Here is a 22,163-nt window from a genome sequence, read left to right on the forward strand (position 1 = left end):
AGAGCCCTTTATCCATGACCTCACTGTGTGAACCTTGGGCATGCTGTGTACCCTCCAGGACCTGTGAGTAAGAAATCTTGTTCCTCAGAGTCCCCTGATGGTTTTTGCTGAAGTGCATCCTGCAATCATAAGAACTACCAGGGCCCGTCCAGCCACAGCAGTGGCCCTGTTGTGGGAGTAATACAGGCACTCCTGGCTGATGGCATCACTAGCAGTTGGTTGGGTCCCACACAACAGATACATTTCTAGAAGAGGAATATGCGAGCAACGATGTGAATGATTCTGAGGATCCTGATGAGCACTCTCAAATTTACTCTACACCAGCAGCAATGACAGGTGGGTGAATGACTTCAAGTTAAAATGTGTCCTGTTGCACTGCTGTGTAGAGTCCAGCTATCTGTCATCAGAGGCACCTGAATGGGGAGCGATGATGGGGAATTTAATGAGTGTACGTATTTTGTGCACGAGCCAAGACAAAGGCTGAGATGGGAATTCCCTCAAATTCTGACCCTTCCCCATTTATGAACGGCCTGCATCCACTCCGTCCTTCTCTACTGTGTCAGAAAGGGGTGCTGTGCTGGGGGTGGGTAGGCAGAGATTATTACACTCTTCTCCATATGTTACCCCTTCTTTCTCCAATGTCTTCAACCTCCCTGTCTCCGCTAGCTCATTCCTATTAGCTTTTTCTTACCCTGAAGGATGAGTAAGAACTAATGTGGATATATTCAATACCTTGTAATAACCTACAATGAAAAAGAACATGTACATATAGATATATATATGTAGACTGCATCACTATGCTGTACACCAGAAATTAACACAACATTGTAAATCAACTTTACTTCAATTAAAAAAAAAAAGAACAAATGTGGGGGAGAGGGGAGGGAAGAGGATAAGAGTGCCCCAGGCAGAGGGAAGAGTGTGTGCCGAAGCCTTCTGGCAGAGGGCACAGATGGATTCACTGTGCTCACAAAGGCCAGTGCTATCAGGTGGAGTGATGGGACGGGGCTGGAAGGGCAGCCCGGGCCAGAACATGTCCAGCCCTGAGCACCTAGTTCAGTTCTTCTCCGAGCACTGGAGTCACAAGAGTCCACATATTCGTATGAAATGTTCAGAAAAGGCAAGTCTAAAGAGACGCAAGGCATTAGTAGTTGGTTATAACTGGGAAGGGGGCAGATGGGATGGTGAGAACAAAATAGCTAAAGGGCAAACTTTCTTTTTTGAGGTGATGAAAATGTTCTAAAACTAACCTGGTAATGGCTGCACAGCTCTATGAATATACTAATGCCACTGAGCTGTACACTTTAAATAGGTGAATTGTGTAGTATATCAATTATAACTCAATACAGCTGTTATTTTTTTTTAAAAACTACCATTATTAAGAAAGATGTATTCAAATCTCCTATGATTGTAGGTGGTTTATTTTCCTTGTTTTTTCAAAACTTTTTTTTGTACAATTTATTTTATTTACTTATTTTGGGGGAAGGTAGTAAGGTTTATTTATTTATTTATTTTTAGAGGAGGTACTGGGGATTGAACCCAGGACCTCATGCATGCTGAGCATGAGCTCTACCACTGAGCTATACCTTCCCCCCTTTATTTTCCTTGCTTTTATGCCAAATTTTGCTTGATATACTTTGAGTCCATGCACGTACAAATTTAAAACTGTAATGTCTGCTTGAATAAGTGAAAATTTTTATAAGTACAAAGTGATGCTCTCTACCTTCAGAACGGCTTTTTTGTTGCAATGTCTGCAGTGTGTTTATACTGGTGTTCTTTGCTATTTTTAAAAAAGCAACAATCAACCTTTTTATGCATACATCTTTGTACACAGGAGCAGGTATAGCAGTACATTAAATTCCTGAAGTACATTTGCTGGGTAAAAAGAAACGTACAGTTTAAATTTGATAGCTGTCTCCAAGGTGTTCTCCAAAGAAGCTGCAGCGGTCACATTTCACCCCCTGCTCTCACCCCAAGGGTAGCGGAGGGCTCCTACACGGACATCTTGAAATCAGAGTTTCTTTTGCTCTGTTGTGAAGGGGTGGATGAGCCCCTGCTCAGTAACTGCATAGAATTTGCCCACACATGGTGACCTGGCCCGGGCTGGGACGAAGCTCTGCTGGGGAGACCCACCTTGCTGATCTCTGTCAGGGACATGGTGATGCTGTAGAGCTGGTTCTTGCTGGTGCTGGCGATCAGGATCTCCTCGGAGGGGCTGAAGCACATGCAGAGCACGTCCTGCTTGTCAGACTGACTCGGGTCATGGCTCTGCGGGTCCATGGGAATCTGCCCAGGACATAGGGCAGCGGTCAGCAATGTCCCCACGGGGTCAGGGTGTCCCCAGGCTTTCAGATCTTCTCAGATACTTGCAGCTCACAGGCTCCTGACCACGCTCCCGGGATCCTCTTTTAGAGGTGGAGCAGGGAGGGCTCGGGCTGCCTCCGTTTCTGAGGGCTTTGTACTCACCTTTGAGTGATTGGTGGCTGAATAGAAAGACAGCGGCATGGGTAAAACAGATCAACCTACACATCTCAACTTGAGATCGTCCCACAAAACGAGCGTTAGTCTGAATTCCACACTTGCCCAGCAGCTGGAAGCCTAGCGCGGGTGCCCACCTGCACCAAGTACACAGTGTGAGCTTCAGGCAGCAGGGGGGAAGGTGGCAGCCCTCCTACCATGTGGGGTGGGTGGCGGGCAGAGAAACAGGAGGGGTCACACAGCTCCTGCCAGCAGCCTCAGGGGGCCTGTAGTTCCCAGGGGACATTATAAAATGACATTTCTTTTTCCTGCTATTTTTTTTTTATTTCACTAAAAACCAAATGTATTGAAAGTCTGGTCTCCATGTACCATCTCCACCTCCTTACCACCCACCCAGTTCTTTATTCTTTGTAATTTAGCTTCCACTGCATCATTTACTGAAACTGTACCCATGAACATCAGAAATTTCCTTATCACCAAAGCCCAATGCCCTGCTTGGCCCTCATCTGCTTGGCTTTTCTGGAGCCTGCAGCAATGGCGGTGGCACCTTCCTCACTGGAAGGCACTGGGCTCCTGTGCTGCCCTCCCTCTGCCTGGGGCTCTGTCTTCCTATATAACTCCTACCCTGTCTTCATGAAGTCTACTCTCCCTGTTCCTCCAGGACAGCCAGGGCCCCAGGAAGCCTTTCCTGACTGCCCTAGGCTGGGGCGGGCATCGGGAGTCCCCTCAATGTGCCCACAGTCCCTGGGAGTGCCCTCTGTAGTCACGTGCATCACACTGTGTAAAGTAGAATGGGAGCCCGCAGACCGAGGACCTGTCTGTTCCCACGTCTGTCTCCAGGTGCTTGGAACAGTGCCTGGCACAGAGCAGGTGCTCCAAGAGTGACTGGTGTTGCCTTGTGGCCCTCCTCCAGAGACAGTGAGGTCCGGGAGGGAAGCGGCCATGTCTGAGTCACCTGCCGCAGGCCCCCACGGAAGGTGCACGAGAGACTCTAGTTGACTGAATGACTACAGGACCCCACCTTCTCTGTGTCCTGCTGAGCTCTCATCCTGTCTCAGTCTTGAAATTAGGAAATGCTAAGTTTTGCCCTCAATCCTCTTTTTGTCTATTTTATCTCTCAGTGATTTTATCTAATAGGAAGTTTCAGTGAAAACAATTGTAGTAAAGTAATTACAATAATAAATACTTAAAATAGTGAAAACAGAGCATCGTCTATGTGCCAGATATAAGCCAAGTTCTGTGTGTGTTTGTGTGTGTGTGTGTGTGTGTGTGTATGTGTGTATGTGTGTGTGTGTGTGTTTGTCATGAATATATCGACCTCACTCCCACATTTCCAACTGCTTCACTTTATCCTGGCCTCTGGTCTCTGCCTGTTGACTGAGCTCTAAGGCCAAGCTTTAGTGTGTTTGCTTTCCTCCTGTATCCTAGCTCCGAGGCAGAGCCTGGCAGGTAGTAAACAATAAATATTTGTTCAATGAATAAACACACAAAAGAATGAACTGCTTTGTGGGCAAAGTAAACTCACAATGTTCCGCCTCAGTCCCCACCCACCTTGCTCTCACCCCAATTTCCCTTTGCCAGCATCCGGCACTGAGCCGGGGCGTCCTCCGTGAGAGCTCCTTACTCCGAGCTCCTCCATCTACTCAGGGAACGTCTTACAGACTTACCCTTCACAAAGGCTCTCTCTTTTCCTCACTGCATGACCCTAGGCCTTGCTGCCTCTTGGCTCCGAAACAAGAAAGACTCTGAACTGAGTCCTAAGCCTGGTGACAATGACCATGGAGCACAGGTGCTGCACACAGCGACTACACAGATGTCGTGTCATCCTGTTGACAGCCACCAGGGGCGGGCTCTTTCCACAGAGAAGAGACACAGGCTTGCTAGATTCAGCAATTCATGTGAAGTCACTCAGCCAGTAAACCTCAGCGTCAAGTCTAACTCATTCAGTGAGTGTTTAACCACTTCCTGTCCGATGCCCCAGATCAGCAGCACCTCGCATCACAGGCAGCTTACTTTTCTGAAGCAGGATGCTTCTCCACGGAAAACAAGGTGCCCGCCCAGTTACATGCACACTCCTCAGGCTGACATGTGCCCTCGTTCACCAGCCTTAGCTCCTCTCTTTCCCTTCAAGTGACTCCTGGTCCCTACATGGGGGAACTGACTATCTCCCAAACACCAACTGCTCCCCCATCAGTGGTCCTTTTGCTTGATTTGTTCCTTTCACCTGGAATTCCTGATCTGTTTCTTCCTGTCAAACGCTATCTACCCTCTAAGATCCTTCCTCAAAGATTACCCTCAAACATCCAGAAGATTCCTGGTTCCTCCCCAACCAGATAAGTTATGTCTCCACAGCAGTGCGTGTCATTCATTCCACAAACACTTAGTGAATGCTTGCTATGTGCCAGGTAGTTTTCTTACATTAAATGCCAATATACATCCTGATCATATTATTTTTATGGGAACACTAAGCTTCAAAGAGAAAATAGAATTTGCCGAAGTTCTCCCCCAGTATTCAGAGCCAGATCTTCCTAATTCTAAACTCCAATTCTGTCTCATCGATCCTAAATCTTCCCTCAGGACAAACAGTGCACGTCCCCGTTTTGCTCAGCACTGCAGCCCCCTCCCCACATCAGACTCCTGGTTGGTACTCTGCCGCTGGAGCACCAGTGCCGGAAGGACCCCAGTTTGGCTTCTTCCTCCCCTCCTTACCCGGATCTCCCTGCTCTCATGGTAAAACTCCTTGTCTTCCATCTTCTCAAACAGTAGAACTCTCCCTGGCCCCGCAGAACAGGCAAATCCCTTTGAATAGGCTGCAATGGCCAACACCTGTGGCAGGGACATCTGGCTGTGGCTCCTGGCCATCGGGACCTGCTCATAGGAAGGGACTGGGGAAGTGAGCGTTGGGAATTCGATCAGGCTAGAAAAAGAAAAAGGGCACAGAAAGTTAACGGACAGCTCCAAGGAGATGGATTCTGCTTGGGATGAGAAAGAAGGGCTGTCCTGAGTGTGGGAGCCCCTTTCCCCGGCCCCGGTGCTCCCTTCTGGCTGGGAATGCTACATGAGCTCCAGGAAAGACAGAAGGTCACACATTCATGTGACGTCTCACAACCCTGTGTGGTCACCACTATGCCTGGTGATGATCATATGAAATGATCATCATACTTATTTTGTTGTTTAGAAAAACGTGGCTTAGAGGGGTTGAGTTTCTAAGATCACACAATCAGTAAGTGCAAGAGCTGAGGTTTGAATCCGGGTTTCCATTTCCTTCCTTCCTTCCTGCCTTCCTGTCTTCCTGCCTCTTTTCTTTTCTTTTGTTCTTTCATTTCTTCCTTCCTTTTTTCTTTCTTTCGCCTTCCCTCCCTTCCTTCCTTTCTCTCCTTCATTCATGTAACCTTTATTCGAGTTACACTGTGTTAATAACCGTGAAACAATGACAAATAAGTCGACACAGTTCCTGCTCTGAGAAGCTGGGAGTCTAGGGGGCGTGTGAGAAGGCCTGCTGGGGGCAGCTGAGTAGGATGGGAGCAGCGGGGCAGGAGCTAACAGGGATCTTCTGAGGACAGTCACAGAGCAGAACCACCTATCCAAGATGAGCAGAGGCTGAGAGCTCTCAGCTGAGACCTGAAGGACAAACAGGAGTGCGTCAGGCGTGTGTCTGTGTCCAGGGGAGTGGGGTCAGGGTGCAGGCAGGGAGAACTACACATGCCCAAGTCCAGAAGCAGTAGGCAGGGTGCACGAGGCAAGAGCCGATGCTCCAGATGTAAAGCAGTGTCAGAGCAGCAGGGATGTGTGGGTCAAGTTCAGGAGTTTGAGCTTTATTCCTGGAGCCCTGCACCCACTGAAGGATGGTGAACCCAGCAAACTGGAGGGCATATGAACTTAAGAAAGGAGATGTCACTGGCATGGGGGGTGGTGAAAAAATAGGTGAACCCAAAGTTATTGAGGAAGAGAAATCCACAGTGTGGCATTGTGGTTGAGGGCTCAGCTCTGGGGTCAGACAGATCTGGGTTTGAATCCTGACCTGTCATTTAACAGTGCTCAGGTGAGCCACTTAACCTCTTTGAGCCTCAGTTTCCTTGTCTATAAAATGGGCATGATAATAATATGTACTATATAGGGTAAGACTCAAATGAGGATATATGTAAAGTGCTTAAGGCAGTGTCTAGAACACACACTGGTACTTTCCTGTTCGTGCGAGAATGACTATTGTTGGCTGCAATAGAGGTAAAATTGACAGCTCCATCCTGAGCCCCCACTTTAGTCCATATGCTTCAGTCGGACTGACCGACAACACTTCCTTGCACTCCCTTGTTGGTCTGCTGCCTCCTACTGAGCTGTAAGGTCCTGAGGACCTGTGTCCCCAGCACTTAGAAAGATGCCCTGCATCCTGCAAATGTTCAGAGGACATTTATTTAATTGACTCAGTAAATCAGGCAGCACTGGAAAACATATTTTTGAAAATCTGTTGTTTTGAAGAGTAGCCACACAAAAGTGCTTATAAAATGAAGTTAGGTATAAAAATTAAAACAACTGTATCTAGGCCATGGTCACAACTGTCAAATTTGTGCTTGAACGTGAATGGACACTAGAAAGGCAGAGGGAGAATGAAAAGCGTTGATTTTTAAGGTAGAGGGGTTACGAGCGATTTTAAAGAGTGCTGTTTTTGTTGTAATGCTATTAGTGCGATGGGTATATTTTCATAAGAGCTCCAGCCCAGAGGAGCGCCGTTACCTCTCGGATTCCTGGATCACCCCCAGGTTCTTCGTCTCGTTGGTAGGCTCCTTGACCACTATACTTGTCTCCCAGCGTTGATCTCCGGATTCAAAGAGGAAGAGCCTGCCTGTGTCAGTGCCAACGATGATCCTGTCATCTGACACCCAGGTGTGGGCGAGATAGTTTTGGGGTTCTCCCCTCTGAAAATTAGTTTGCTTCAGGGTCCCCTCAGCAAAACGGAGAAGCTTAAACATCCCATTTCCAGTGACACAAACCTGAGTGTTATCCTGGGGATTGAAGCTCACCTGTAAAATGTGAAAAAATAAAAGAAAAAGATGTATAAGACTAATCTTAATGGGGTTATTTCCCACTTTACTAATTACTAGTTATTTCAGGGAGCTCACAGGATTCTTTTTTTTTTTTTTTTTTTTTAGGATTCTTTAAACATTACGAAATCATATAATTTTGAGACCATATTTGACAAGAGAACAGACCTATATCCATAGTATTTATAGGGCTCATGAGTCTTAAACTAGGAAGCCTTTAAGAGTCATCTGACAAAGGTCAAAAAGCAGAACGAGCAGGTCTTGATAGTCACCAAACTCTGTGCCAATAAAATCGAAAGAAGGCTCAGCTAAAAACACAGGAAAATGAGGGTCTGGCAGGTTTCTGTGCCCTGTCCAGAGAGGAGGAACCACATGTCAGGCCCAAGCTTCCTTTAGCTGTACCCTCATCCCAGTGTGCAGCCACCGGCAGGCAACCTGTCGCCCCCGCTGGATGGTGAGCACCTGGAAGGGCTGTGCCTTTCCCACCTCTGTATTCCTAGTGCTGGGTTCAGAGCCATCATCCAATGAATGTTTCCTAAATCTATTTAAGAGGAGGTGCTTCCTGCTCTGAATAGGATGCTGAATCACGCCTTACTGAGATCTAGATGAAATAATCTTCAGGCTCTACCTGCCTTTCCTCTGATTCCGTGATCACCAAGCAACCTTCTGATTACTCATTTCACCTCCCAAGGGCTCTATTCTAGGGAGGAAATACACTGGATAAATGATGTATGTTCCAGTTGTGACATGCTGGTTCATACACCAGCCTCTTGTGAGAATAACGGAGCCTATGCTGGAGATGCTGACTAGCCAGTATCTCTGTACATTTACAGGACTGAGTCCTTCAACTTGTAAAACTGAGTACGAGATGCTAGACCAGGTTGACTGCTCCAAGGTGAAGCCTCCTTGGGACCCACCACCTATACAACCAACCAGCATCCTAATGGGTCCTCTTTATTTGGCCCTAAAATCACTATAGAAAATTCTGCTCCCCATGGAACTGTAATTTCACAGACAGCCTCCTAAAGATCTACCACTTCACAGTGGCTTCCTGAAGTCTTCCCACTGCCCAGCAATGCTGCTGGGAAGAGGTCAGACCAGGGAGAAAGAGCAAGTTTGATCAACCCACCTCTGGGCCTGACCTGTGACCAGAAAGCAGTTGTGGGCCGGAGTAAAGAACACAGGCCCTGGGGTTAGGGCGTCCAGGCCTTGTTAAGTTCTTGGAGTCTCAGTTCCTTCATCTTTAAAATAGGGACAATAATTACGGATACTTTATATGGTATTATAAGAATTTTAAAATGCATGTTAAGAAATTAGCACTATTCCTGGTACACAGAAAACATTCAATAAGAGACAGTTCATAATATTTTTAATAATTTGCACGATACTTGTTCTGCTGGGAGGTACCTGGTAGACAGCGTTGTTCTGAGTGTCGGTTCTAAAAATGGCCATTACTTTTTGTTTTTCCCACAGCCAATAGACAAGGTTTGACTCCGGAGGTGATGTCTGAGTCAACAGGTATTTGGAGTCTGGAGAAAAAGCCATGCAAATAAACCTCTGAACTGGGAAGTCAAAATTATTAAGGATTTTGCGCTTCCGGCAAGGGATGGATGACAGTTCATATATGGTGATGACGGGTTTTTCTTGCACAGTCTCGGAGACAGCGAGGTAGCGCCGATTGGGACTGATGGCCAAGGCCAGCATGCCCTGGCTCTTGTCTGAGCCTGCAAACAAAGGAGAGGGCATGATGTGGGAGATCTTGCTTTCACCAAGACTCAGCACGAGCCAAGCACAGTGGTAGGCACCGCTGATTCAACAGGAGGAAAGTGCAGAAACAGGTAATTCTCCATCCTTGCATCCCTTGGTACATCTGTGTCTGGGCTGTTATGAAATGGGCACCTCACTGAGGTCGCGGTGGGAGGAGAAGTCAGGGAACAATTCCTGAAGGATGACAAAGTGGAACAGAACTGGGGGTGGAGCAGGTCAGGAAGAGCAAATGTGTGGTTGTGAGAAAGGGTATAGATGGTGGAGGAACTGCACACAGTGGGAGATCCCTGAGCATCCTGTGTGAGCTGGTGGGAAGTGGCGGTAGGGGCGGGGATCAAAGATGGATCTAGAGGGTGGAGAAGGGTCAGATCAGAAGCCTTTATGCCCTGAGTGGCCAGCACTCAATACACTCCAGGCTGGGATGCTAACTACTGGATTCCTCAGCCTCCCTTGCAGTTAGGTGATCTATGTGACAATCTGGCCATGAGACAGATGTGGAGGTCTGCTGGACTGACTTTATGGTAAAGCTTGTGCTTTCTTGAAAACCAGAATGGATGCACTGTACCCCCTTTCCCTGGAATATAGAGGTGATATCTGGTGATTGAGCAGTCTTCTTGGAACAATGAGGTAACCATAAGAATGGAAGCCATAGGTTTCTAGAAAGCAGAGCCTGACGTAAAGATTAAAGTGCAATACTTTATTTAGGTAATGTAATCAGGTCTGCATTATGATCTTTGTGGGCACTTTTGCTTTCACAGACCCGTTCTTCCGTTAAAGAATGGTAAAAATTATAGTTTATGACTCGGTTTAAAGTCCATGCTGGATTCTTTAGTATTATGTTAGTTTTTTTTCCTGATTTTAAAGTAAATTAAAATTAAGATATTTTCTTGGGTCCCTGAAAGTATCACGGCTGTGCCTCACAGTAATCTGCCCTCACAGATAATCTCTGGAAGGGCTGCAGGGAGTAACTGCGCCTCAGCGAAGAACCCAGGATTGGGGCCACTGAGAGCCTTGCCCAGGAGTTTGGACTTTACCAGGGAGGCCAACGGGAAGGTACTGAGAAATTTCAGGCAGGGTCAGATGTGTGCTGCAGAAAGATCTCTCTGGCCACTGTGTGAAAGACAATCATGGAGGGAAGGAAACCTCAGCAAGTTATTTCAAAAACCAAGAGATCTGGTAGCAATAAGAAAGCAGTCAGGGCGATGAGAATGGGAGGCTAGAGAAATGCTAAGGGGTACGGCCAGGGGGACACAGCGACGGCTGGGGTGAGGGCTAATGGAAAGGAAGGAACAATGAATGATTTGTAGGTTTCTGGTTTGGGTGAGGGTGTGGTGGTGCCAGCTGGGATGGAACATAGTCTGTGGGAGTCAGGGGTCATGGTGAAGATTATTTCACTGTTTTTCACTGAAAATAGCCCATCCAAAGATTTGTGATTTGTTCATGCTTTTTTGCTTCCAGTTTTTTGATTTATTCTTTTTTTTTTTTTTTTGCATTAAAGTCTTTACTCCATCTCGGGTTCATGATGGCAAAAGGTTTGAAGTGAGGATTTAAACACTTTCCCACTTCCCAAATACCTTACTATGTTCCAGCACTAATTACTAATACCACCTTCCTGTTGTATTAAATTCATTTAGCCATTGTATTCATTTATGTGTTTATTTATTGGGCTTCTGGGATATTTATATTAGGACCACTTAATTTGTGCAATCATATCTTTATCATGTGTTTGGATACTTGGCAAGAGGGAGAAAAAGGGAAATGGTAAGTTCCTTTTTTGATATATCGTGTGTGAGCTGCATACTGTGCAACAATCAGGTAAAGAGGTGTTAGCAGGCAGCTGGATATGAAAAAGGCTGGGGGGAGAGGCTGGGACTGAAAAATAGATTTGAGGGAAGAGTCACAGTGGGAAGTTAAAAGTGTGAGCGTAGATAAGATTGCCTGGAGGAGGCAAAGGACAACTGTCCACTCTCTTCTCTGTGCTTCTCAACCAGGGCTGTACCGGGCATAGCATGTGTCCTGCTCATTTATATAGTCCCACTCATTTGAATACATACTTGTCCCTACTACAATACTGAGAGCTCCTGGAGGCCAGGGGCCCCGGCTTTCTCGCTTATTCATTCTTTCAATCACCAGTGCCTGGCACCTAGTCGGGGCTTAATATATGCTGACTGGCCACAGAGTCTGTAAATGCTTTTGCATTGTTCTAACCCAGTTGACGACCAACTCCTCCTTGACATATGTTCACCTCTTGCATGGATTTCCTCTTATCTTTTCAGCTGCTCCTTCAGAGATTCTTTTGCTGCTTCTTCCTTGTTTCCCCAGCACTACAGGAAGGCCCCAGAGCCCTCTTTTTAGGCTTCTTCTCTGTCATAAACTTACTTTCTCCCAGAGGGATCTGATCCATTCTAAGGACTTCATATTTCACCTCTAATGCTGATGACCCTCAAATTTCTATCACTAGCCTGGAGCTCTTTCTCTCTTGAATCCAGACCTGACATCAAAGTGCTTACTTAAGATCCCATTTGCATATCTAGCAGGCATCTCAGTCTTACCATGTCAAAAACAAACCTCCCCATAAACTCTATAAAATCTGCTCCTTCCTCAGTCTTTCTGTCTCAGTTAACAGTAACCCCATTGGTGCAGTTGCTCAGGCCAAAACTTTGCTTCTTCCTTTTCTCTTCCACTTACATCAGGTCTATGAGGAAACCTGTCACCTCAGCCTTCAAAATACATCCAGGCTTTGATGACTTCTCACCACCCCTATTGCCTGACACCTGCTCCAAGCCACCATGTTTTCTCGCCTGGATTATGGCAATAGTCTCTCAGCTGGTCTCCTGTCTCCTCCCTTGTCCCTCCTTAAATCTATTGTCTGTACAGTAGCCAAAATGGTCCTGTTGAAACATAAGTCAGATCATGTTACTCTGCTCAGAATTTCCCCCCATGGCTTCTCACTTCACCGGGAGTAGTGGGCCTTCACCTCAAAGCCCATATGATGTTGCTCCCATCACTTCTCTGCCTCACCTCTTGCTCCTCCTCCTCCACTCACTCCACTCCAGCCACAATGGCCTCCTTACTGTTCCCCTAACACACTCAGCACTCTCCTAACCCAGAGCCTAAAAGGCGAAAGGCGAAAATGTAAAGCATCAAAGAGATAATATAGGAGAATATGTTAATAAGCTTTGGATAAGGAATAATTCCTTACATGACACAAGAAGGAAAAGGTTGATACATTTGACCATTAAAACTAAGAATTTCTGTCCATCAAGATACCATAAGGAGGGAGAAAACACAAGCCCCAATTTGGGAGAAATTATTTTCAATAGATATATCTGACAAAGGATTAGTACATGGAATACATAAAGCGTGCCCATTAAGCAGTAAGAAAATTACCAAAAAAAGGTTAAAAAAAACAGGTAAAAGATCTAAGACATTTCACAGATGATGAAATAGGAATTGCTCTTAAACATGTGAAAAGGTATTCCTCCTCATTAGTATCAGATAAATGCACATCAAAACCACAGTAAGATACCCTTTCTTAAGCACTAGATGAGCACAAAATTAGAAAGGAGGAGAATAGCAAGAAGTGGTGAGGCTATGGAGGAGTGGCACCTCTCATACACACCTAGTGGGAATGTGAATTGGTGCTACCACATTACCCAGTAATTTCAGTCCTGGCTGTGTGCCCTGAAGAATCTCTGCACAAGTGGATGAGCACACAGGAATGCAAGAATGTTTAGAGTGGCATGGTTTGAAATAGCAAAACCCTTTTGTTTCCCAAATGTCCATCAACACTAGAATCGCTAAATATACTTGAGGCATTAGTCATATGAAGGAACACTGGACAGCAACAAAATGAACTCAGTTAACATGGATCAAGATGCATGAATCTCAAAAGCATGTTGTTGAACAAAAGAAACAAATCACAGAATACATACACCATGATTATATTTTATATAAAGTTGGTAAAGGGAAAAGAAAACCACCCCTGATATCTTACATAAGGCCACACAGATAGAAATGTGGTAAAAGTACATAGAGAAATAAGGGAATGATTACAAGGTCCAGGATAGGGTGAGAGTGTGTGCATGTGTGAGAATGCAATCCGGGAGGAACACTGGAACTGGTAATGTTTGATTTCTGATCCTGTTGGTGGACTCACAGACCTTCATTTTCTCATAGTTCTTTAAATATTTCATGTATGTAGTGTACACTCTTTTGTATGCATATGTCACAATAAAACATGTTGAGTGCAAAAAAGAGTGGAAAAAGAGAGTAGGTGGTTAAGTTGCAGAAATCATGTATATTATTAACAGGACCAATGTGAACAAAACCAACTGTTGCAGTATACAAATGGTTATGGTGAATTAGGATAAAATCTCTGGGATCTTCACGATACATGGATTCAAAAGGTACTGTAGTGACAGTGGTGTACTCTGTAAAACTGTTAGACAAGTCAAAAAGTGGCCCTGGGGATGACAAAGACAATGATATTGAAGATGCATGAAACTCTTTAAAATCATTTTTTTTCATTAAATCACAGTGAAAAAAGTACTTTTAAATTAACATGATTTTAACTATATATGTGTGATTGATTAATCTGTACATTAAACAAAGAAGTAGATACGTACTTATTTTACATTTATAAAACTTTCATACATTCGAGTTGGCCAAAAAATTTTCCTTTCAATCGTCGTATTGGGATTATGGGGTTACATCTGGCACATACAGTGATGTATGCATCAGATCAGAAAGGGTTTTACCTGGAATGAATTTTTGCCATTTCTGATCCACATTGTACTTCACACAGTGATTTCCTGAAGGAAATATAACGATATGCTCATCGAAGAAGAAGACATTGTTGGACACGTGGGATCGAAGTCCAAAAACATGCAGCGACTGAGCTACCACGGTGGACATGATTCCGGTAGAGTTCTGCTAAAGATGCAGCGCAGCTGGTGAGCGTGGAGAAGCGCCAACACCCCGCCCCGCCCCGCCCCCACCCCCGCAACCTCCTCGCGCACCCCGGACCCGACTCCGGCTTCTCCTCTTTCCTGTGGCCCTCGCGGCTTGCTGCTCCTCTAGACAACCCCCAGGTACCCCTCCCACCTGTCGCTTCTTCTCTCTGGATCACCAGACCACGCGTGTATCCAAGGTACTACCGCTACGGATCCCAAGCAACCCAGCACTTCCTAACGCCGGAGCGGTTCCTATAGCAACGGCAAACCGGAAGTGTGTCTGCAGCCGGAAGCGGAAGTCCCGACCAGAAAGTTCAGCGGCAGCTGGGAGGAATTGGCTCCCGTTCAGGTTCGAGTCCACGTGGAGCCGCGGCGGGAGGGCAGGGGGCTAAAAGCCCGCCGAGGTGACGGGGAGAGGCGACTTTTTCCAGTCGCGGGGACCTCGGGCTAATTCACTTTCTCCGGCGGGTGTGGACGTGCGCTCTGCGAGATGGACACTCCCCCTCTGTCAGGTTCGGACTCGGATTCTGATGATTCTCTTGTCACAGACAAAGAGGTAAGTGTCAGCGGAGCTCGCGGGGCTGCGCGCGGGGGAGGTGTCCTCATTCCCTGGTGCTGACCGCCTGTCGTGCCCTATAGTTGCAGGAGGCGTTTTCCCGAGGGCTTCTGAAGCCAGGCCTCAACGTGGTGCTAGAGGGGTCGAAGAAGGCCGTGAACGACGTGGTAAGCGCCAGGTCAGAGGGTACTGGACTCGGGATGCGCACGAGGCACTGTTGTGCTCGGGAGGCTGCGTTCTACTCCCAGGAAAGATGCAACCGGCGCATTTCCAAGAGAGTCAATTACCTGTCAGAGTTGTGGGGGTTAGCGCTTGGTCCTTTGGCCTATTCCCTTCTTAAGAGCTTAGTGTCTGAATTTCCTAGAATGGTCTGAAGCAGTGTCTGGCTGAATTCAAGCGGGATCTGGAATGGGTTGAAAGGCTTGATGTGACCCTGGGTCCGGTACCAGAAATCAATGGACCTCAATCAACACCTCAGAACAAGGATCAGAACAAGGATCAGAAAGGTGTTGATCCAGAAGATGATTTCCAGCGGGAGATGAGCTTGTATGTATGTTTTCAAGTGTGAGAGAAGTTGTGGGTCCCTGTGCTGAGAGTGGGGGGGTGGGGTGGGGTCGGGGGGGTGGAACAGTGAAGCAGTGAGCCTGTACTCCTCAGAGATGCTGGTAAGTCTGGGAGTGGGGAGTTGACTAAGGAGCTAGGAGATTTTCCCCGGTTGAGAGAAGAGCTCCTTGGTCTAGCAGTCACAATTTGAAGTCTTTTATTTTCAAATACCCAGTTTTAGAGTCTTTTTATGCAATTGATCATTAGAACAAAAAATTTGCTTATAGAAGGTGTTTATATGGACTTTTTTAATTGAGTAAATAAGAATTTGTTTTTTGGCATTAGTTTGTAAGCTAATGGGTACTTCTAAAGTGGTCATTCTCTTAAACTACTAATTTATTTTTAGCAGTACTCCCCACCCCTTTTAAAAAGAGTGTACATCTAAATTTCTCCTAATAAGTTAATGAGGTATTATTACCGTTTTTGCTCGTGTGTTTGTTCTTGCTGGTGGGGGTCAGATCCTGAGAGTCCTTCTGACCTCGGATGACTCATGAGAGGCCATGAGGAGGGTTAAAGGCCTCTCTCCCTTAGCTAGTTTCACACTTTGTCTCACATCCCCAGCTACCGTCAGGCCCAAGCTGCTGTGCTTGCGGTGTTGCCCCACCTCCATCAGCTCAAAGTCCCCACCAAGCGGCCCACGGATTATTTTGCAGAGATGGCCAAGTCTGATCAGCAGATGCAGAAGGTGAGAAACAAAGGTTTTCTCTGGAAAGCTGAGGCTTGATACTTAAGTGTATTCAGCTGGCTTATCTCCTTTAGTGTTTAAAAAAACAGGCACAAGCCAATGACCAAACCAGTTGTCAGAGGACAGTTATTATCTCGATTATCTACTTCAGAGTCATGCCAGTCACCAAAAATTGAATAAATATAAGGATGACTTTTTCCTAATTTAAACAAAGGGAGGAAAGTGCTGTGAGAAGTGTGGTCCCTGAGGTAAAGGGGGCCTTTTGCATCTCCCAGCTGGCATGGTCATGGCATGGTGTGTGGAAGACAATAGTTCTTTTCTGCCGTTGCTGAGGGATGGGGAGGGGCAGTGCTGGAACTTATAGACAATTACTTTTCTCTGAGCCTCAGTTTTTCTCTTCCTTGAAAAAGGGGATTAAAATATGGCTCAGGTTTGGTATATCACTTTAGGGTTAGGTAGAACTTGGTCCTTATTTGACTTTGGGAAGAAGAGAATTACCAGTATCTAATCCAAGATATACTTAAATAGTTCCCTTGGGTCTCAAGCTGCATTTTGGGGAGCTTTTATCTCAGTGGTACTCAGAGAAGCTAATTTAGAGATGAGCCCAGACCCATCTCTGCAGATTCAAACTGACAGCTGCTTGTCCTTTAACTGACTTGTGTGTATTTAATGCAAGCTGCTAGGTGCCTGATGTCTGTTTGAGTTTTTACTGTGTATATGTATATTGGAGAAGGGGGCTGAGGCTGCGTGCTGGTTTAACCACAGCCTGCAGGCTGTGGGGATGGGGAGAAGTCAGTCTTCTCTCCTGGCTCAGCAGCAAGCAGGCGGTTTTGTTTCCTGGAACAAACAGCACGCTGGGACGGGGAAGGTCTCCTTGAAGTTCCGGCTCCGTGGCTGATACTGCTGTTGTGTGAGACAAAGCGGTTAGCCTTTGGGTCTTATTGTCCTTGTGTGTAAAACACAGGGCTTGAAATAGATGATTTACAAGGTTCCTTCAAGTTCCACAGTCTGCAGAGCTGGGAAGACCTGTTCTGCTGCGGCAGCCCCTCAGTAGCAGCTAGCCCATTTTCAAACATCATTTTGTGTTTTAGATTCGACAGAAGCTGCAGGCTAAACAGGTGGCCATGGAGAAGTCGGAAAAGGCCAAGCAACTGCGAGCACTTAGGAAATACGGAAAGAAGGTGGGAAGGAAAATGGGCAGGGACGGGATGGGGCCGTCTTCAGTCGGGTTGAGCTGGTCCTGTGTCCTGTGTGTGTTCTATCACGTGTTTGCTACCTCACGGTGGGGTGTGTGCTAGTGTCCACAAGCACCATCCTTCCTGGACACCCGTGTGTCACCAGGGGTAGTGTGGTCACTGCAGGTGAGTCATGCAGTGGGCTGCAGTTTGCACACCTGTACAGTGAAGAGTTGGGTCCAGGTCAGTGGTTTCCAAATGTGACCCCACAGCACAATCACCTGGGGGAGTTTTTCAAAACAGGTTTCTAGGCTTCAGAATCTCTGGGAATCTGAATGTTTTCTCCCCTTCCCCGCTAAAGCTTCTCAGATATTTCCAATACTCACTCAGGTTTGAGAACCACTGGCCTAGGTGATTGTAAAGTCCTTAAAGGAATCAACCGTATTATTGATTGTCATCCAGTCAGAGGGAAAAATGGCACCAGTATGTTTGTGCCTGTCTAAGTTCTAATGTAAAACCCTACCATGGAACTTTTCTTGATTTTCTTATTTATTTCACGGTCATCTAGAAAGGAAGATGACAGGAATTAAACGGAGGGCTGTGGGAGGAAATGAGTGTGAGGATCAGCACGGGCATTAAGACTTGGGTAGCATTTTGGATGTGTTCACTTGTGATCTGGGTGCTGACTGCTGCCCACACTTAGAGTCATGTCACTGATGGATCCTTAGCAGAACATGAGCAGATTGGTGTCCTGGGCTCTGCAGAAGGGCAGCTGTGGAGCTGCTGGATGGATATGGCTTTTTTTCCCTGTCCACCCTGGATTGAATTGAACCCAGGACCTCCTGCAAGCCAAACACATGCTCTACCACTGAGCTCTACCCCCCACCCCTGGCTGTGGTTGTTGACGGATGACATCAACTCAGAGACTTGGGCAGTTGGTTTAACATAAATTATCAAAAGCAAAGAATAGCTTAGGCCTATTAGCTCCCTATTTCTAATTTGAGGAACCTTCAGGGCTGTGTTTCTCAGTAGGGGATAATTCTGCTTACCAGGGAACATTTGGCAATGTCGAGACGGTTTTTGTGGGGAGTGTGCTATTAGCCACTGGTGGATAGAGGGCAGGGAGGCTGCTAAACATCCTATAATGCACAGGACAGGCTGTCCTCTTCCAACAAAGAGTGACCCTGTCCAAACTGTCCTTGAGATTGAGAAACCCTGCCTTAGAGTTTAAGATCTCCCTTTGTCCTTAAAGCTTTTTTTCTTCTTCTTCTTTTTATTGAGATTTTTTTTCTGTTGGTACTTTCATTACCTAGCACTAATAGGTTAAATATTTAATCTGCCCAATTAGTGGGAGAATTGGGTGTAGACATAAACATGATCTGTGCAGTTTTGTAGGCAGGTTGTGTCATGGGATAAGAGTGCAGACTGCCTGTGTGTGAATCTCAGCTCCACACTTTCTCGCTGTGTGACTCAGGCCAGTTGCATAACTTCTCTGTGCTTCAGTTTCAGGGTCATAAGAATTTCTACCTCACTGGGTTGTTGAGGCGATAAACTGAGAATACTCTTAGTGCCTTAGTTTAGTTGTGGCACGTAGTCAGTGTTCAGAGGTGGTGGCATTGTCACCGTGAGATTACTGAGAGAATGAAGACACTTGCAGTGCTGGTTTGGAATGGGTGTAACAGTCCTGTGTCCGTGTCCAGGTGCAAACGGAGGTTCTTCAGAAGAGGCAGAGGGAGAAAGCAAACATGATGAGTGCCATTAAGAAATATCAGAAAGGTCAGTATATTCTCTCCTAAGGATGCAGGGAAGTGAGGATACCTGTTAATTCTAACAAACATATGGGGCTGTGAGGCTTGATTGATTGGGAACTGTTGGACCTAAGGTTTGGGAATGGTATGGGGAGCAGGATGTGCCTCTTAATACCGATTCTGTAAGTAACACCCTCTTGGAATTTAATCTTTTTAAAATATGATGGTGCTGATCAAAGTACTTCTTCATTCCCAGGCTTCTCTGATAAACTGGACTTCCTTGACGGGGATCAGAAACCTGTCGCACGGAGCACGAAGGAGGGAGCCAAAAGCCAGCAGATGAGGAAGGGGTACAAGTGTTTGGTTCTATTTTGTTGGTGGGTGTGCGCGGGCTCCCAGTTCACGATGTGGCAGGGACGTGCACAGGAGCGGCCTCAGAGTGGTGAGAGGGCGGCGGTGCCTGTGGCCCAGGCCTACGGGCTGTGTGATGGGCCCATTTAGCCACTTCAGTCTTTGAAGATTAAAGTGAGGTGATTTCAGCATTTGGCACATTTGAAGTGAATGCTCAGTAAAGCTTGATGCCTGATGTCACAGTGTGATGGTTTTAGAGTGCAGAACTAGTGTTCCCATCTGGACTCTGCCACTCATTAGGAGGGTAGCTTTGAGCAAGTTACTTGACCTTTCTAAATGTTAATTTCCCCCTCTAGGAAAATGAGTGAATTGTAAGTGCCTTAAAATATTAGGAAAGTTAAAAAGGATAATGTTGGATATTGTTATTGTTCTTTTTAGTTCACCTTTATGTGTTCCTAGACAGCCATCCTGGGGAAGTGATCATTTCAATGTGCAGTATGGTACACACTGTGACAGAGGCATTGAGGCAGTAGTATGGAAGCACGTTCTAGAAATATGTGACATGGTCTGGGGATGGCTTCCTGGAGGAGGGGCTCCTGGGGCTTAGTCTGAAGGATGGGTAAAAATTACCCAGGAGAACAGGAGACGTGGTGGGTTTTGGGAAGAAGGAAGAACATGAGTGAGCCAAAGCAGAGAGAGGAGAACAGCAGGCTTGTGTGTGAGGAACAGCCAGCCTTTGGCCCCATGGGGGATGCAGTGTGAGGCAGAGCGTGGTCAGGTGTGGCTGGGGGACCCGGGCTGAGTTCTGGGCAGTGTTTGTTGGCCTTGTGAGGAGCTTGGGCTGTATCCAGTAGGCAGTGGGGAGATGCTGATGGGCCTTACTCAAAACTGTGAGCAGATCATATTCATGTTTTAAAAATTACAGTGGTACTTATGTAAATGAGGGAGGCAGGGAAATTGATAAGGGGCCTGCTAAAGAAGTCCAGAGAACAAGGATAATGACCTGGAAGTGGTAATGGGGTTAGAGAAGGGAGAATGATAGAAGGAATATTCAAGAGGTTAAATGAACAGGACTCAGTAATTGAGCTGGGTATAGAGAGTAAGAGAAGGAGAGAGAATCAAGGCTGACTCCAGGTCCCTGGCCTGGGGGGCCAAATAGATGGTGAGACCACCAACCTCAAGTTAGGGCGTAGAGACAGGAGGCGAAACCAGTCTAGGAAGGGAGATGACAAGTGATTTTGGACACGCTGAATTGAGAACCTGTGGGATGACCCATTTAAAAATGGATTACATCTGAATGTTAACTGCATTTAACACCAGAGAGGAGCAGAGACAACTGAGGATGCTTTAGCAAGATTTAGTTTAAATAGAAAGGTGTCTAAGGATAAACGGTGAGCCACATGGTGTATCTGTGTCTTTTCCTGACTCTTGCCTTGTTCTCCTGCTTGGGTGGTGAAAACTGTAAGTAGATGAGCTTGCCTGGGGAGTTTGTAGAGGTGAAATGTAGGGCCAAGGATGGGGTTCTGGGGTAACAGCAGTGTTTGCTTACAGATGGGAACCTGAGAGTATTGCTGGGCTGTAAGTAAGGTTCATCAGGGTTTGCAGTGCTGCAGCTAACCTGTAAGACTGCTTTTTTTCAGGCCCAATGCCAAGCGACGCTATAAAAACCAGAAGTTTGGTTTTGGTGGGAAGAAGAAAGGCTCCAAGTGGAACACTCGTGAGAGCCATGATGATGTATCCAGCTTCCGGGCCAAGATAGCTCACGGCAAGGGCATCAAGAGGCCGGGAAAGAAAGGATCAAATGTAAGTCAGCAGGGGATGGGGAGTGGGGTGTGGGGTTGGAGGGTCCGGTGAGGGTTGGGAGCCACCTCCTACCCCACGGACCCCGCCCCGCCCCCTTTCTTTCCTTGTATCCTGACCCTGGGCCAGAAGGCTCACTGCTGTGTGAGCACATGTGACCTTTCTTTTTCTGTAGAAGAGGCCTGGAAAACGGACAAGAGAGAAAATGAAGAGCAGAGCGCGCTAAACAAACAGCATCTCTGTGTACAGAGGCCGAGGGAGGGGGAGGAGGGCTTGGGATTGCCCAGTACGGCTGGGTTCCTGCTGTTTGTTTCTTTTTGTAAAAATTCTTTCAATAAACTAAAGAACAGTTTTCAGAGAAATACACATTCTTGATTAAAAACTCAGGACTAAAAGATTTAGAAGGTACTTTTACATATTAAATAAGACTACTTTTTAATAAATGAGCCGCTTGAAAATTAAGAGTGTGGACTCTGGGGCCAGACTGCTGGGTTTGACACCTGGCTCCGCTGCTTGCTTGCCGTTTGACCTTGAGCAAGTTAATTTTTCTTTGCTTGTCATCTCTGTACAGACATGGTAGTAGGATCTACCAAACAGAGTTCCTTTCAGCACTGAGTTAACATGTGGAATGCTTGGAACATTGCCTGCCGCATGATGAGAGTGTATACCGGCACAGGGTTATTTTGCTGGGTGGGGTGGCTTTCCTTAATGTGTGCTGAGCTGTGGTGGTACGTATTTGTAGGTCCTAAGTGCCGGCTGGGAGCTGTGCACAGGTTAGACGTGGTGGGCAGGCCACATCACATGCTGGGCTTTGCTCTGTCTTGAAAGGTGGGAAGGGAAGGCAGCTTACCGGCCCTCCCTCTTTCTCTTCCAGTTTAGAAACCATACTTTAAGGAGACTACAGACATCTGAGAACTGTATATTCTTAAGCAGAAAAAAACAGCTCATTTTCATATTATTTCCTTGTAGCATCCTTGGTACATGAAAAAGGATCTGTCTGGTTTCA

The 22,163-nt window shown here is 46.4% G+C and overlaps 2 protein-coding genes across 4 annotated transcripts in view; one reads left to right on the plus strand and one right to left on the minus strand.

The window, feature by feature from the left end:
* Positions 1–14,514, minus strand: part of CFAP57 (cilia and flagella associated protein 57) — a 54,240-nt gene extending 39,726 nt beyond the window's left edge. For 2 of the 3 annotated variants that reach the window (XM_031464955.2, XM_064493671.1), the window contains exons 1-6: positions 14,391–14,514; positions 14,045–14,219; positions 8,925–9,241; positions 7,210–7,496; positions 5,188–5,395; positions 2,134–2,286 (exon numbers count right to left, since the gene is read on the minus strand). In XM_031464955.2, the coding sequence (XP_031320815.1) occupies positions 2,134–2,286; positions 5,188–5,395; positions 7,210–7,496; positions 8,925–9,241; positions 14,045–14,201 (1,122 nt within the window). In that variant the 5' untranslated portion in view covers positions 14,202–14,219; positions 14,391–14,514. The remainder of the gene's footprint in view (positions 1–2,133; positions 2,287–5,187; positions 5,396–7,209; positions 7,497–8,924; positions 9,242–14,044; positions 14,220–14,390) is intronic. The other variant, XM_031464954.2, reaches the window with a different exon arrangement.
* An 8-nt stretch (positions 14,515–14,522) lies between these two features.
* EBNA1BP2 (EBNA1 binding protein 2) lies at positions 14,523–21,519 on the plus strand. Its single transcript, XM_010982331.2, has 9 exons — positions 14,523–14,795; positions 14,879–14,962; positions 15,160–15,341; positions 15,960–16,083; positions 17,175–17,264; positions 18,959–19,034; positions 19,263–19,356; positions 20,998–21,160; positions 21,333–21,519. Exons 1-9 carry the CDS (start codon positions 14,730–14,732, stop codon positions 21,381–21,383), a joined length of 930 nt encoding a protein of 309 aa, XP_010980633.1. The 5' UTR covers positions 14,523–14,729; the 3' UTR covers positions 21,384–21,519.
* The last annotated feature ends 644 nt before the right edge of the window (positions 21,520–22,163 follow it).

This window comes from Camelus dromedarius, chromosome 14 (genome assembly GCF_036321535.1).
Source record: "Camelus dromedarius isolate mCamDro1 chromosome 14, mCamDro1.pat, whole genome shotgun sequence".
Lineage (NCBI taxonomy): Eukaryota > Metazoa > Chordata > Mammalia > Artiodactyla > Camelidae > Camelus > Camelus dromedarius.

Excerpts from the sequence above, each read along its gene's own strand:
- EBNA1BP2 (XM_010982331.2), top strand. The coding sequence starts at position 14,730 with ATGGACACTCCCCCTCTGTCAGGTTCGGACTCGGATTCTGATGATTCT. Across the intron at positions 14,963-15,159 it reads AGAAGGCCGTGAACGACGTG|AATGGTCTGAAGCAGTGTCT; the intron begins GTAAGCGCCAGG and ends TGAATTTCCTAG. Across the intron at positions 19,357-20,997 it reads AGCCAGCAGATGAGGAAGGG|GCCCAATGCCAAGCGACGCT; the intron begins GTACAAGTGTTT and ends GCTTTTTTTCAG.